Source organism: Rhinopithecus bieti, unplaced genomic scaffold (genome assembly GCF_001698545.2).
Source record: "Rhinopithecus bieti isolate Rb0 unplaced genomic scaffold, ASM169854v2 scaffold_25940, whole genome shotgun sequence".
Classification (NCBI taxonomy): Eukaryota; Metazoa; Chordata; class Mammalia; order Primates; family Cercopithecidae; genus Rhinopithecus; species Rhinopithecus bieti.
In genome coordinates this window covers 1,132,127-1,149,166 of record NW_016811810.1, presented here as the reverse complement: position 1 = coordinate 1,149,166, position 17,040 = coordinate 1,132,127, and the positions used below count along the sequence as shown (strand labels likewise).

General features: G+C 42.7%; 1 protein-coding gene across 1 annotated transcript in view; it reads left to right on the top strand.

Moving 5' to 3' along the window:
• The window catches only part of PTK2 (protein tyrosine kinase 2), a 368,771-nt gene that overhangs the window by 312,154 nt on the left and 39,577 nt on the right, over nt 1-17,040 (top strand). The window contains exons 27-29 of the mRNA XM_017895110.1: nt 4,865-4,951; nt 8,470-8,607; nt 10,103-10,234. Of these exons, the coding sequence (XP_017750599.1) occupies nt 4,865-4,951; nt 8,470-8,607; nt 10,103-10,234 (357 nt within the window). The remainder of the gene's footprint in view (nt 1-4,864; nt 4,952-8,469; nt 8,608-10,102; nt 10,235-17,040) is intronic.

The window sequence follows — 17,040 nt, the reverse complement described above, 5'->3', positions numbered from 1 at the left end:
GTTCTGGAAAGTTCAGTTCCTCATAAACTATACAGAAGATCTATACAAACTATACAAAATATATAAAGCAGAATTCATTCTGTGTTCAAGCAACAGGGATTTTATTGTTGCTGTTGTTTTACTTACATAAAGTTGAGAGAAACAGCAGAAAGTCCTGCAGGGACCAGGCATGGTGGCTCACACCTGTAACCCCAGCACTTTGGGCAGCCAAGATGAGCTGATCACTTGAGGCCAGTAGTTTGAGACCAGCCTGGGCAACGTGGCGAATCGCCGTCTCTGCTAAAAATACAAAAATTATCCAGGCGTGGTGGTGTGCACATGTAATCCCAGCTATTCAGGAGGCTGAGGCACGAGAATTGCTTAAACTCAGGAGGCAAAATTTGCAGTGAGCCGAGATCACGCCACTGCACTGTAGCCTGGGTGACAGAACGATACTCCATCTCAAAAAATAAAAATACAAAAATTAGCTGGGTGTGATTGTGCATGCCTGTAATCCCAGCTACTTGGGAATCTGAGGCATGAGAATCACTGACACTCGGGTGGCAGAGGTTGCCGTGAGCCGAGAACATGCCACTGCTCTCCACCCTAGGCAACAGAGCATGACTGTCTCAAAACAAAGAGAAGTCCTGCGGGATATGAAACAAATCCTGTTGTTCAGGCCTGTCCCTTCACTGCCAGAAATCCCACCTGCTAACCTCTACCTTAATGCCAGTTGTGTGATCATGGAAAGCACCCTCGCTAATAACAGTTCTCCCTTGATATCTGCAAGGGATGGAGATTAAAATCCACAGATGCATAAATTCCTTATATAAGATAGCACAGTATTGCATATAACCTACATACCTCTTCCAGTATACTTATTTTTGTTGTTGTTGTTGTTGGATTGTTCTGTTTTTTGAGACAGAGTCTCACTCTCCATGCTGGAGTGCCATGGTGCGATCTCAGCTCACTGCAACCTCTGCCTCCTGAGTTCAAGCTATTCTCACGCCTCAGCCTCCCAAGTAGCTGGGATTACAGGCGTGCGCCACAACACCTGGCTAATGTTTTTGTATTTTTAGGAAAGACAGGGTTTCACCATATTGACCAGGCTGGTCTCAAACTCCTCACCTCAGGTAATCCGCCCACCACGGGAGCTGGTTATTGTACTCCTTTTGTCATTGACAGTAGGGAGGCATAGAGAGCTGAAGCACCCTACTGTGAACACTGACAGTCTGGCTCAAAGCCTGCCCTCTTGACCACCATGCTAACCTCCAATTTGTAGAGAACAGAAGTAGAGCTGTTTTACCAGTACAGTTGTGCTCTCCATGGCTGTTGGTTAGCAACATTTGATTTTGTGGTGTCCTTTGTGCAAATATTTTGTCTATCATAAAACATATTTTCAACTTTTTACCTTTTATTTTTATTTTGAAATGGAAGCTTGTGTTATCATTTGCTACCCAGTTAAGTCTTTGCATCACTGTGAGATAGTTTACATTGGTTTTGCCATTGTCTGATCTGTTTATTTTGTATGTTCCTTTTTATTTGGTGAGTCAGAAGTACGCTTATCATAGAATAGCATCATGGCACAGCAGATTTTGGAGTCACGCAGTTCTACCGTTACCACCTATATGCCCTATTTAGATTGCCCAATTTATCTGAGACTCTGTAAAATAGGGTTTATAGTATTGCTTCATAGCAATGTCGTGATCAAGATTATCAACTTGTATGTAAAGTAGGTAGTTCAGTACACACAGAATACACAGTAAATTGCAACTTTTTTTTTTTTTTTTTGCCTGAATTTATCAAGAGTGCATCACTGTGCAGCTGTCAGCTCTGTTTATTATTCCAGTCCCCGGCTCTGCCTCATTCCATTCTTGGACTCCAAGAGCATTTGATTCAGGAAACCCTTTCCCTTGCAACCATTATTAATGCTTGTATATTAACACATATCTTTAAAACTTTTTTTTTTTGGACCTCTTTTAATTCAACACAACCATGTCATAGAACACCCTTTGGAAATTGCCACCCTAGCACACAGAGTAGAGAAAAGCCTAGAATGCTCTCTTTATACCCTTTTCCTGTTTGGGGTGTCTTTGGGGGAATTCATGTTGTTATTTAGTTAAGTTTAGAGTAGACTATTTGGAACACTGTTTGAAACATGACAGGGCTAAGCAAAAGGAAGGATTTTCGCCCTCAGGAATTTAGCAGCTCATAATAGCAGGGGTAGAGCAAGTGCAAAGTACCTGCAACCCAGGGTAGGGTTTGAAAAAGGCCTCCTTAGGAGAGCAGAGGACATACGTTTATGTTAGGCTGGCAAAATCAGGAGCCGTTCTGTGAAAAAAGTAACATCTAAAAGAGTGAAAGGATCAGAAGTATTCTACAGATGGAGGGAGCAGACATTCCAGGCAGAGGGGACATTATAAGCAAAACTGAGGGGGAAGTGAGACTGATTTTAGAGACCAAAACATACTCTGGACCTAACTAGAGCAAAGCACGTGTTCACCCAGCACTGTGGGAGAGAGAGACAGGCACTAAGGAGTTTTCTTTCCTAATCTTGATGGGACTTAAATCCATTTCATTTTATTCTGGACTTAATTTGGCTAGACAGTAATGGGTTTCCACCTTGTTAAATCCTCCAAGTTTTAAAAGACTTTATTGACTTCTTTGAGACTTCTATTTCAGACTAAATTGTTCTTTCACTATGAACTTTGAATTCGTTTATCCCAGAAACAAAGTGAGAATTTAAGACCTGGAAGTGACTTTAGAGATCCTCTAGCTCACCCCCATCTTATAGATGAGGATCTAGAAGCCAGTCAGTTTCATCATTTGACCATAGTAACACAACCAGGAAGTAGGCAAACAATAGAACACAAGTGCCTTCTCTCCAGGTCCCAGACTGCTGGACAGAGAGCATTTGGTTCCCTCGGGCTCAGAATATTCAGTATCCTGTTTTGTTATTAATGATACTTCAATAGCTTTATTAAGATACAATTTACAGGCCGGGTGCGGTGGCTCAAGCCTGTAATCCCAGCACTTTGGGAGGCCGAGGCAGGTGGATCACGAGGTCAGGAGTTCAAGACCAGCCTGGCCAACATGGCAAAACCCTGTCTCTACTGTAAATACAAAAATTAGCCTGGTGAGGTGCTGCATGCCTGTAATCCCAGCTACTCGGAGGCTGAGGCGGGAGAATGGTGGGAACCCGGGAGGCGGAGTTTGCAGTGAGCCGAGATCGCGCCACTGCACTCCAGCCTGGGCGACACAGCGAGACTCCGTCTCAAAAAAAAAAAAAAAAAAAAAAACAATTTACATACCATGCGGTTTATCCACTGAAAGCGTACAGTTTGGCTGGGCACAGTGGCTCACTCCTGTAATCCCAGCACTTTGGGAGGCTGAGGCAAGCAGATCACTTAAGGCAAGGAGTTCAAGACCAGCCTGGCCAACATGGCAAAACCCTGTCTCTACTGTAAATACAAAAATTAGCCTGGTGAGGTGCTGCATGCCTGTAATCCCAGCTACTTGAGAGGCTGGGGCATGAGAATTGCTCAAACCCGGGAGGCAGTGGTTGCAGTGAACCAGGATTGTATACTGCACTCCAGTGTGTATGGCAGAGTGAGACTCTAAATAAATAAATTGTACAATTCAATGTTTTTAAGTATATTCAGAGTTGTGCAACCATCACCACAACCAGTTTTAGGACTTCTGTTTTTAGTAGAGACGGGGTCTCACTGTGTTCCCCAGGCTGGTCTCAAACTCCTGGGCTCAAGTGGTAATCCCACCTCGGCCTCCCAAAGTGCTGGGATTACAGGCGTGAGCCATAGCGCCCAGCCTAGAACATTTTTATGAAATGTTCTAAAATGAAATCCTGTACCCGAAATGAAATCCTGCGCCCATTAGCTGTCATCCCCCATTTCCTCCTCCTTCCGACCCCTGGCAATCACTTATGTACTTGCTGTCTATATTAATCTTTCCTAGTATAGATATTTCATTAAAGAAATCGTATGTTCTTTGTGACTGACTTTTTTCACTTAGAATGTTTCGAAAGTTCATCTAAGTTGTAGCATGTGTCAGTACTTTATTCCCTTTAATTACGAATAATATCTCTTTCATAGGTATGCAGTATTTTGTTTATCCATTTATGTCAGTTGATGGACATGGACTGTTCCCCATTTTTAGCTGTTGTGAATAATACTGTTAAGAACATTCATGTACATGTTTGTGTTTACTTATTTGTTTTTTTCAAAGATACAGTCTTGCTATGTTGCCCAGACTGGCCTCTTAATTCCTCGGCTCAAGCGACCCTCCCACTTCAGCCTTCTGAGTAGCTGATGCTCATGTTTTTGTGCAGATATATACTTTCATTTCTCTGTTACATATACCTGAAAGTAGAATTGCTGGATCATATGCTAGTTCTCTATTTAGTTTTTCAGGAATAGCCATACTGTCTTCCATAGTGACTACACCATTTTACATTCCCATCAGACTGGCCTGATTGGTTTTCAGCTCCTGGCCTCAAACAATCTGCCCACCTTGGCCTCCCAAAGTGCTAGGATTACAGGCATAAGCTACCATGCCCTGCCCAAGATTTAAGTTTTCTTCTAAGAATCTTAGAGTTTTTAACTTTTATATTTAGACATGTAATCCATTTCGAGTTAATTTTTGTGTGTGTTGGGAGAAAGAGGTCAAACTTCAGTTTTTCACGGGTAGCTGTCCATTGCCACAGGATCATTTGTTGAAAAGACTGTTCTTTCCGCATTGAAATGTCTTAGCATCTTTTTATCATTCTTCTTAACTAAGCTCTATTAGGAAAATGTCTTTGTCTATTCATAAAGTACAGGTTTATCAAAATCCAAAGGTTCATTCATATGATGCTCTGTTGATTTTACAGCCCAGCAGACCGGGTTATCCTAGTCCGAGGTCCAGCGAAGGATTTTATCCCAGCCCACAGCACATGGTACAAACCAATCATTACCAGGTATGCCAGTCATTACAGGTATAAACTGTGTTACTTGATTATTTAGCACTTTTGGGATAGAAAGGTACATTGTGCATATTTTTATTTGTGTACTTATGAGTATGATTTGGCCGATAGACAGCTGGGAAAGTGGTTACCCTAATCATTGAGTGATGTCTCGAGACCCCACACAGAAGGCGTTTGCTTTTCACTCCATCTTCAAGTGGACAGGGCCAGGGCCTGCTGCCATTCTTAGGCACGTTTTCATCCACTTGCTATGGTAAAGGGCAAGGTGAAGCCAGTGGGCACACACTCTGCAGAGGGAGTACTGAACTGGACAGTTTTTATGGAAGGCAAGAATAAAATTCAAAATTAACAGAACCCAGATGAAATACCATATGGACAAGTGTGAAAAGTGTTAGATTTATAGACAGATACCCTGTACAAATTAGAAAAAATTATCCTTGAATGAAAAGGGCCTGAAACAAAGTAAACAATTCATTTGTTTCGAGAAAAAGTTATTAACTTTTACCGAAGTATACCTTACAATGCACAGGTCTTTGTTCCGACAGATGCATACCCCAGTGCATCCCATCCTCACTTCAGAATATAGAGTGTGTCTGTGACCCCGGCAGTTCCTTTGTGCCCCTTCCCATCAGACACCTCCTGCCCCAAGAGCAACCACTCTTCTCACTTCTAGTATCAGAGATTTCTGCCTGTTCTAGAATTTTATATAAATAGATCATATAGAGTGTGCTTTTTAGGGCTCATCTTTTTTTAACTCATTGTAGTGTCTGTAGAAGTCAGAGTCCTATTGAGGGTGTCAGTACTTAACCTTTCCTACCTCCTTCACAGAGTTGTTGAAAGCATGGTTTAAATTAAGGCCTCTTGGGTCAAAATGGGCAAAAAATCTTAACTATTGGTACTTAACTGTCAGTAATAAGGGAGAATGTAAGCACTTTCTTATTAGAAAAGATACGTCAGTGGTAGTTTAGAACAGCAAATTTCAGCCTCTTTAGCCTCCAGATTCTAATGTATTAATTCTGGAACCCAAGAATAGCTTATCATTAGCAAGCAACCTCAGTGCGTTCCGAGGCAGATGACTCAGTCAGACCTATGTTTTGGGAGACACTGTTCTGAGATGGCCGCTTGCCTGGCAGAACAGGAGTGAATGAATCATTTGAGTTTTCTCAGGCACTTGTCTGTTCGTTCAGCAGGGTTGTACTGAATGTTCATCTACTCTGCCTGGCACTATTCTAGGCACTGGGAATATGAAGACAAATAAAGTACTCTTTTTTCTCATGGAAGGATCTCACAGGGCCCTTTGTCAGTTTAGATTACTACCAGTTCCATAAGTGAAGAAGCCAAAACCCTGACCCAGCACAAGGGTCAGAGCAATGGGAAGTATGCAGGTGGCCTAAAGAAAGAAACCCTACCTCTGTGATTGCTGAGAGACCCTGAGTTCTGGCAAACAAGCAGATGGGCCCCAGAGTCTGTGCCTGGCTGGTATGGAAAGTGAACTGGCCCTGAGTGGGAATTGAATACGAGCATTGTTTTGAGAAAACATGACAGCACCTGCTTAATGAGACAAGCTGTTAGCAGAGAGACAGTTCTCTTTGTGTCCCAGCAGGCCTGGTCTGTGGCACTGTCAAGATTTGAAACTCTCATATGTGTTTGTTAGTGGCTATCTGTCACCAGTGCAGTGGAAGCCCTTGAGAGTGAGGACTTGTCTCTATTTTAAGGGCTTAGAACAGCATGTATAAGTGAGTAAATAGAGAATTAAGTAAAACATTGATTTTTTTCATTGAACTAATGTGTGATTAACCTTTCCCAAGCCTAAATTTTCCTCTCTTGTAAATGAGACCAACTATGAGACATTTCCTGAAGTTACTTCATTTTTAGCCTAAAGTGATCCTTCTACATGGTTACTATTATGTAGAAAACTGCCTTAGACCATTTTAAACCTCCTTGTGAAAATTCCTAAATGTTTTCTGGCAATAATGTGTCCCTTTTCACCAAAAATCTTGATACAGCATTTTGTATTTAGTAGCAGTTTTTATTATTAAGATATTTTCATTCAAATAAACTGTGAGAACTAACTGTATGTCTTACTTGAAAATTCATTAATTTGATATTGTCCATATGGAGTTTTGGTATAAATTAATGCCTAGAGACCGAATAAATGCACAAAACCTTTGTTGAAGGATGTGTTGATATTTGGAAATACAATTTTGGCTGTGCTTTATCTCACTAAAAAATTAACTGACAACACCCACCATGCAACACTAGCCTAATGAGGTGTGGAAACCAATACTGATTCTGTTGTCTTTCTCTTGATTGAGAGAAGGAACCATATAAAGAAACCTGTCTTATTTTCCCTCTGCCTTGAAATTTTTCTCTATGTCCAACTGAATGTCTTCTCTCTGCCTTAGTCATCATTGTTAGAATTTAAAGGTATGACTTATCCTACCATCAGCTCCTAGGTCATTAGAGGATCAACAGTTGAGGAGTTTTGTGTGTGTTTTTTGTTGTTGTTATTCTTGTTGGGAGATAGTGGTTGGTTGGGCAGGAAAGGGGATTTCTAGAGCAGAGTATGGCACAGCCATTTTTGTGGCTTCCTGTTGCTTTTGCATCCAAGGATGGCCTGCCCTCATTATTTTAGTAAATGTGAAATTCCAAAGAAACAATTTCTTATTTTCTAGTATATACTTGCACTGGCTCTCTAATGCAGCCATAACAAATGTCCTTTCTTGAGACTTTGGCTGAGAGTTCGTTTCCTTGCCTTATCAGCTTCTATAGGCCACCCACATGCCTTGGCTCATGGTCCCCTTACTCCGTGTTCTGAAGCCAGAAGATTTTGGGGTTTTTTTTTTTTTGGTTTTTGTTTGTTTGTTTGTTTGTTTGAGACAGTCTCTCGCTCTGTCACCCAGGCTGGAGTGCAGTGGCGCGATCTCGGCTCACTGCAAGCTCCTCCCCCTGGGTTCACGCCATTCTCCTGCCTCAGCCTCCCAATTAGCTGGGACTACAGGCACCTGCCACCACACCCGGCTAATTTTTTGTATTTTTTAGTAGAGATGGGGTTTCACCGTGTTAGACGGGATGGTCTCATCTCCTGACCTTGTGATCCGCCCACCTCGGCCTCCCAAAGTGCTGGGATTACAGACTTGAGCCACTGTGCCCGGCCCAGAGCCAGCAGTATTAACTCTCTCTGACCCTTCTTCAGTGGTCCCATGTCCCTCCCTCCTCTTATACTTCCCTCTTGCACTTTTAAGGACCCTTGTAATTACATTGGACTCACTCAGATATCCTGGATACCCTCCCATCCCAAGGTCCTTGACTTACAACCACATCTGCAAAGTCTCTTTCGCCATGTAAGGAAACATATTCACATGTTCAAGGGATTAGAACATGGGTATCTTTGGGGGGCCATAATTATGCCTACCACAATATTCTCTGTAATTTTAGTTTCCTTTGTGTATGAAGCAGAACTGTGCGGATGTTATAGTTGAACATTACCTTGTCTCCTTACTCATTCACAGGTTTCTGGCTACCCTGGTTCACATGGAATCACAGCCATGGCTGGCAGCATCTATCCAGGTCAGACATCTCTTTTGGACCAAACAGATTCATGGAATCATAGACCTCAGGAGATAGCAATGTGGCAGCCCAATGTGGAGGTAAATCGGGTGTCTTGGGCTTCAGTTTGTTAACTTATAAAGGATGGCAAAGCTGGGCATGGTGGCTTACACCTGTAATCCCAGTACTTTTGGGAGGCTGAAGTAGGAGGATTGCTTGAGCCCAAGAGTGTGAAAGCAGTCTGGGCAACATAATGAGACACTATCTCTACAAAAAATAGAAAATTAGTCACGTATGGTGGTATATGCCTGTAGTCCTAGCTACTCGGGATGCTGGGGTGAGAGGATCGTTTGAGCCTAGGAAGTTGAGACTGCAGTGAGCTGAGATCATGCCGCTGCACTCCAGCCTGGGCAACAGAATAAGAACCTGTCTAAAAAAAAAAAAAAGTAGCAAAGCATGGCCTAAGGCACCTTTTGTTTCCAAATCCTAAGATTTATTGATTTTAATGACTTTTTTTTTTTTGAGACAGAGTCTCACTCTGTCTCCCAGGCTGGAATACAGTGGTACGATCTCGGCTTACTGCAACCTCTGCCTCCCAGGTTCAAACAATTCTGCCTCAGCCTCCCGAGCAGCTTGGATTACAAGCGCAAGCCACCACGCCCAGCTCATTTTTGTATTTTTTAGTAGAGGCAGAGTTTCACCATGTTGGCCAGGCTGGTCTTGAACCCCTGACTTCAAGTGATCCACCCGCCTCAGCCTCCCAAAGTGCTGGGATTGCAGGCTTGAGCCACCATGCCTGGCCATATTTTAATGACTTAATTCAAAGATCAGGATACTCCATCGACTCAAATGCTTTCTGGTTTCATGAACTTTTTTAACTAAAAGAACCCAGGGAGAAATACCAAAATCTTTAGTCCATTTATTTGAAAGGCAAAGCCCTCAGTGGAATATAATCAGCATATGCATGAGGCCAACGAAGAAACAGGAAGACAAAGCATTCAGTTCTTTGGACCATGTTAATTTTTACTAAATTTTCCTGGTAAAACCAAGAACTGCTCTTACAGTTTAAAAATTTATTTGAGCTGGGTACAGTAACACACACCCATAGTTGCATCTACTCAAGAGGCTGAGGTGGTAAGATAACTTGAGCCTAGGAGTTTGATGCCAGCCTGGGCAACATAGCAAGACCCCATCTCATTAAAAAGAAAAAAAATTACTTATTTGAATAAAAGAGCATCTATAGTTGTCTGCTACTTAATACTCTATAATATGTATCATATTTCAACCTTCTAGATTGTTTCTACTTTTTTACTATAAGTAACAATGCATTCTTTGCACATATCTTGTGTTATTTCTTTAAAATAGACCCCTACAAGTGAATCTGTGAGCTAAAGTGTTGTTTACTTGTTAAAGATGCTTGATGCACGTTAAATTGCACCCTCCAGAAAAGTTACTCCCACAAGCACAGTATGAGAGATCCTGTTTCTACCATACTTGCTGTTTTGCTTATCTTTTCTTGAAAGACACATAAAACAATGTAAGAACATAGGAATAGACTTAAGAGACTGGACATGCTGTTTTCAACCCTTCTTCCAGGACTCTACAGCATTGGACCTGCGAGGGATTGGGCAAGTGTTGCCAACCCACCTGATGGAAGAGCGGCTAATCCGACAACAACAGGAAATGGAAGAAGATCAGCGCTGGCTGGAAAAAGAGGAAAGATTTCTGGTAATTGTGTTTCTGAAAGGCTTCTTTGACTTTTTAAGCCATGTTAGAGTCTACTATATTGCAAATTATTGCAAAATGTTATCTTTCAAAGCAGGAGAGTTAGTTTTACAACTACTCCTTAAAACTTGCGATAGGCCGGGGCCGGGCGCGGTGGCTCAAGCCTGTAATCCCAGCACTTTAGGAGGCTGAGACGGGCGGATCACGAGGTCAGGACATTGAGACCATCCTGGATAACACGGTGAAACCCCGTCTCTACTAAAAAAATACAAAAAACTAGCCGGGCGAAGTGGCGGATGCCTGCAGTCCCAGCTACTCGGGAGGCTGAGGCAGGAGAATGGCATAAACCCAGGAGGCGGAGCTTGCAGTAAGCTGAGATCCAGCCACTGCACTCCAGCCTAGGCGACAGAGCAAGACTCCGTCTCAAAAAAAAAAAAAAAAAACTTACAATAGGCCGGGCACGGTGGCCTATTTGGGAGGCTGAGGCAAGCAGATCACCTGAGGTCAGGAGCTCGAGACCAGCCTGGCGAAACCCAGTCTCTACTAAAAATACAAAAAGTAGCCAGGCGCATGCCTGTAATCCCAGCTACTTGGGAGGCTGAGGCAGAAGAATTGCTTGAACCAGTAGGCAGAGGTTTCAGTGAGCTGAGATCATGCCATTGTATTCCAGCCTGGGCGACAAGTGAAACTCCATTTCAAAAAAAACAAAACAAAACTACTTGCAATAATATGGCTGGATGTGGTGGTTAATGTCTATAATGCCAGTGCTTTGGGAGGCCAAGGTAGGAGGATCACTTGAGCCCAGGAGTTCAAGACCAGCCTAGGCAACACAGCAAGACCCTGTCTCTACAAAAAATAAAAAAAAAATTAGCCAGGCATTGTGGCTCACACCTGTAGTCCCAGATACTTGAGAGGCTAAGACTGAGTCCAGGAGTTCTAGATTACAGTAAGCTATGATTGTGGTACTGCCCTCTAACAGATCCAAAATCCTGTATCCAAAACCCGTAAGGGCCATGTGTGTTTCAGAATTCAGTATTTTTTAAATACTAAAAAGTTAGTGTAATATGCTGAACATTATACATTATTTAAGACTCTAATAACATGCCAGAGTTAAAACCACCAGTGTTTCTATAGCAAAATGCAAATAATTACATTAACAGTTAAAGAAAGATTGTAAGATGCTTCATCTGTTCAGGTTTTACTACCATATTAGTTTGTTTCAAACATAGAAAAGCACACTTAACATTTTCAGAACTTTTTAGGTTTTAGAAATGAGGATAGAGGAATGTGCACTTGTCCTTTTATTATCTTCATTTTAACAGAACAGGAGATAGAGACCCAGAGAGACTCTGTGCCACAGAGCAAGACTGTCTCTTAAGGGAAAAGAAAAAAGAAAGAAAAAGCTTGTGATAATGGATTATTTGCTTTTATGATTATCTTTTAGGGATAAATTTCTTTAAAATTTTGGTAGTGTCATTTTGGGCTCAGAGATACGAGCATTTGTTTGGTTTTTCATTACCACATTGTTTACCCAGAAACAACTCCTGCTTCCATGTCAGCGTACATATAAACTATTGCATCTTGCTACTGCAGGCTGTGTAACAAGACAGCTAAGATTTGCCTTCCTGGCATTTATGACTGATGTGAACCTCCTCCCGGATGTGTCTGGACATATGCATGGGAAATGTCTTCCTTCAGGCAACCCTTGTTGAAAACCACTTCAGAAGTCCCTTGGGGACAGAGAGGAAGTGGTGGGACAGAGCAATCTCTGTATGTTACTTGACACAAAGGTCCTTTTAGACTCATGGTCCCTGCTGCCAAGCAATTCTGTGCCCTCAGCCTCAGAACTAAGGACTGTGAGAACCTATTCCCCACTCTCCTTGAACCCAGAATAGCTATTTCAGTCTTCCTGTAGTTGCCTCAATCATATTATGGCTGAAAGAAGCCAGGATTCATAATTTTGAGCCAGTAACTTTACCTGGTCTCTCATGCTTTGCATCATTAAACATTCACTGACACTAACTTTGTGTTAAATTTAACTAATTTAGAATTTTGAAAGCATAGGATAAAACTTTCCTTCTGAATTAAAGCAAATCTTGAGATTGTAAGGCAGATGGAAACAAAAATTGTTATTTTTGGCCTGGCACGGTGGATCACACCTGTAATCCATCCCAGCACTTTGGGAGGCCAAGGTGGACAGATCACTTGAGGCTGGGAGTTCGAGATCAGCCTAGCCAACATGGTGAAACCCTGTCTCTACTGAAAAAAAGAAAAAAGAAAAAAGGCAGGTGCAGGGACTCATGCCTGTAATCCCAGCACTTCAGGAGGCTGAGGAGGGCTGATTACTTCAGGTTAGAAGTTCGAGACCAGCCTGGCCAACATGGCAAAACCCCGTCTCTACTAAAAATACAAAAATTAGCCAGGTGTGATGATGCGTGCCTGTAATCCCAGCTACTCAGGAGGCTGAGGCAGAAGAATTGCTTGAACCTGGGAGGCAGAGGCTGCAGTGAGCCAAGATGGCACTCCAGCCTGGGTGACAGAGCAAAACTCAAAAAAACAAAAATTAGCCAGGCATGGTGGTACACACCTGTAGTCCCAGCTATTCAGGAGGTTGAGGCATGAGAATTGCTTGAACCCAGGAAGCGGTTGCAGTGAGCCGAGATTGTACCGCTGCACTCCAGCCTGGGTGATAGAGTAAGACTCTGGAAAAAAAGAAAAAAAAAATGTTATTATTTACTACCACTAATCTGAGTGAATTAATTTGGATATTATATCTATTCGAAGAACATACCTACTGTTCTCTAGCCCTACATTTCAAAACTATTTTTTGTCCAGATAGCCTCTTTTACCAGGCAGCATTGATTTGTATTTTTAAAAGTAGATGTTATAAATTCTCCAAGCTAGAGTTCTTGTATTTCAGTCCCATATATGACTGCATTTGGACAAAGGGTTTGCTACCAAATGTTGTGAAATGCTACTGCTGTTCTATTGCTCTGACAAAGAACAACATCAGGAAGAGCAGAAGAGGACCCTGTGTGTCACTAGGGGGATTGGGCGAGGCAGCAGAGTGTGGGTAGCATTTGAGTCTAGGCTTAAAGGAGAAATTGGAATTTTTAGGGCAGACAGGCTCGGGAAGTACATTCCAGGAAGAGTGAAGAGTGTGGGTAATGACATGGGGTCAAAAGGCTATATTCCAGCCAGGCACAGTGAGTAATCTCAGCTGCTCGGCAGGTTGAGGCCGGGAGATCGCTTGAGTCTAGGAGTTTGAGACTAGCCTGGGCTTAGCAAGACCCTGTGGCAAAAAAAAAAAAAAAAAAAAAAAAAGCCCTAAAGGGAGGAGGATCAAGTACCCAGAATTCCTACAATATATTATATAAAATGTCTGATCTCCAACAAAAAATTACAAGACATACAAAGGAACAGAAATATATATGAATGATACACAAAAGAAAAAAAGACTGTTCTGGCTGAGCACAGTGACTCACTCCTGTAACCCCGGCACTTTGGGAGGCTGAGGCAGGTGGATCATCTGAGGTCAGGAGTTCAAGACTGGCCTGGCCGACATGGTGAAACCCCATCTGTACTAAAAATACAAAATTGGCATGCCTATAATCCCGGCTACTTGGGAGGCTGAGGCAGGAGAATCGTTTGAACCTGGGAGGCGGAGGTTGCAGTAAGCCAAGATCATGCCACTGCACTCTAGCCTGGGCAACAGAGCGAGACTCTGTTTTTAAAAAAAAAAAAAAAAAACGCACACACACAAACTGTATTCTAGGAACTTCCTGTATCTGGATGTGACCAAAGCAGAGCATGTTTGTGGGGAAATGGAAAATATTTCTTACTATGTGTTTTGGGTTTTGTTTTTGTTTTTGTTTTGTTTTGTTTTGTTTTTAACTTAATAACCATGTAATTGGAGCATCTTCATTTGGTCCTAAACCTGTCTGTTGGGTAACTTCTGAGATAGCTTGCCTGGTGCTAAACTTGGAGGCCATGATGGCATCGAGGCAATTTCCCACTCAAGTACCTTTCCTTTTTTTTTTTTTTCCCAAAGCAGAGTCTCACACTGTCACCCAGGGTAGAGTGCAGTGCAGTGGCACAATCACGGCTCATTCCAACCTTGACCTCCTGGGCTTAATCTGTCCTCCCACCTCATCATCCCAAGTAGCTGGGACTACAGTCACGCACCACCACGCCCAGCTAATTTTTGTTTTTGGTAGAGTTTTATCATGTTAGCCAGGCTGGAACAAGTATCTTTCTTAATGCTCATAAGATGGTATTGTATTTTTATCTTTGCTTGTTTTCCTTACTAGATTGAGCACCTCATGAGTGCAGAGACCATGGACCATGTCTTATTTTTGTGTCACCTCAAGGATGACACATTACATACACCAGGGTTTCTCAGCCTGGGCATTGTTGACATTTGGGACTGGGTAATTCTTTGTTGTAGGAGACTGTCCTATGAATAGTAGGAGTTCTTAGCAACATCCCTGGCCTCTACCCACAAGGTGCCAGAGAACCTTACTGAGTGCCAAGCATAAAGCTTGAATGAACTTACTGTATTATGATGTGCATTCCTACGTTCTCTCCCCCAACCCCCTGTACTCTCACACATGCTCACTCTCACCCTCTTTCTCTAATAAAACATAAGTTCCTTAATGGCAGCAACTGTGACTTAACTGTCTTCATCCTGCTTCATTTTTCTCCTAATGTTTCTCACTGTGTGACAATGTCTCACTTGTTTTCCTGTCTCCTCCACTAAAGTGTGAGCATCACAAAGATGAGAACTTTATTTATTCAGCACTCTCCCCCAGCTCCTACAGTACTGTTCGTTCAGCAGTAATAAGGCTCAAGCAGTATTTATTAAGCGAATGAATGTACCACCATACGGTGTTAAGCATCTAAATGTTAGAGGTCAAGAGGAAGGAAGAATCCGGGACAGGAATCATAGCGTTCACGTCACTATTTTTTATCTAAAAACAAGTAATGCATGAGCCCTGGGGAATTAGATATAATTATTTTACAAATGAATAAATTAAAATGTAATAGACATAAAAGTCATGGGGGATCTTTTAAAAGTTCAGTTCCCCGGGACTAGAGAACTGCAGTGGATCTGGAGAGGCCAAGGACCTAGAGTGATAACAAGCACCCCAGTTGATTTTTGAGACGTGGTCCCAAGGTCACTCTCTGATCTTAGGCCTGGCAGTGTTTTTTAAGATTTGAAGCAGATGTCATCTCAGAAAGATGGGCACCGTGGCTCATGCCTGTAGTCCCAGCACTTTGGGAGGCCGATGGATCATCTGAGGTCAGGAGTTTGAGACCAACATGACCAAACTCCATCTGTACTAAAAATACAAAAATTAGCCAGGTGTGGTGGCGCTGAGATTGTTCCACTACACTCCAGCCTGGGTGACAGAGTGAGACTCTGTCTCAAAAAAAAAAAAAAAAAAAACCACTTTAGCCTTGCCTTGCTGACTGATGGCTCAGAGGGCAAGATAGGAAATGCAGAGATCCATTAGGAAGTTGAGTGGTCATTCAAATAAATGACAGCAGGGTCTAAGCTGGAAGAGGCAAAGTGGGAAGGAGCAGAGAAGACAGACTTAAAAGGGACAAGATGTGGTGAATTGGTATAGGAGGTCAAGAGGAAGGAAGAATCCAGAACAGAAATCATAGCATCAGTGTCACCAAAAGTAACATCGTGCTACCAAATGAAATAAAACTCAGAATGAGGAGTCCATGTCAGGGAAACATGATGACGCCAGGTTTGGACATTTGGGATATGCAAATGGGAATATAGAGGAGGTGGCAGGATATCGGGCATAGAGCCCCCAGGAGGTGGTCTGGGCTGGAGATTCAGATTTTTAGACAGCAACATGGAAAGCTTGGCAAACTGGGAATAACGCCTGGTGCAGGTGTAGTGTGAGGACCACCCTGACCATCTATCAGTTGGAAGGTAGTGTGTGTCGGATGTAGAAGCGCTCGTGACACTGTCGAGTGGTGATGATGGCAGCTAGGTGTCTGGGTATGCACACACATGCTTTATGGTCCCTCATTTGGTGAAGGGACTCTTAACAATGATAATTATATCTCATTGTGGTCCTTTTTATGCTGTGTATGTGTAAAAATTACTATTTGGTTTCCATGGTATCTGCTTTTTACAGGCTTGTTTCTGTGTCTTGGCCTTTGGCATGAGCTAGACCCAGAGCTATTGGTCTATGTCCTTGTAGCCACCAGGCCAGACCGCTGCACCTACTTTTAGGTTAATCAGGTCATTGTTGAAGCTGTGTGTCATAAGTCTTTCTGTCCTCTTAGGCCAAGGAAGCTTCCAGTACAGGGCTTCTCAAACTGCATAGAAGGGCCAGTTTGTGTCTTTCTAAACCGTTGCAGACCAATACTCTTGTAAAATAAAATTTCAAAATCATTGACTAGAAAGACATAAAAATATAAGCCAGATTTTTTTGACGGCCCAAAAATTACTGTTTCAGATTGCTATAAAAATGTCTAAAGATGCTTACCGGGCCGGGCGCGGTGGCTCATGCCTGTATTCCTAGCACTTAGGGAGGCCGAGGCGGGCAGATCACGAGGTCAGGAGATCGAGACCATTCTGACTAACATGGTGAAACCCCGTCTGTACTAAAAAATATAAAAAATTAGCCGGGCATGGTGGCAGGCGCCTGTAGTCCCAGCTACTCGGGAGGCTGAGGCAGGAGAATGGCATGAACCCAGGAGATGGAGCTTGCAGTGAGACAAGATCACGCCACTGCACTCCAGCCTGCGCTCTTTTTTTAAGAGCGAGACTCCGTCTTAAAAAA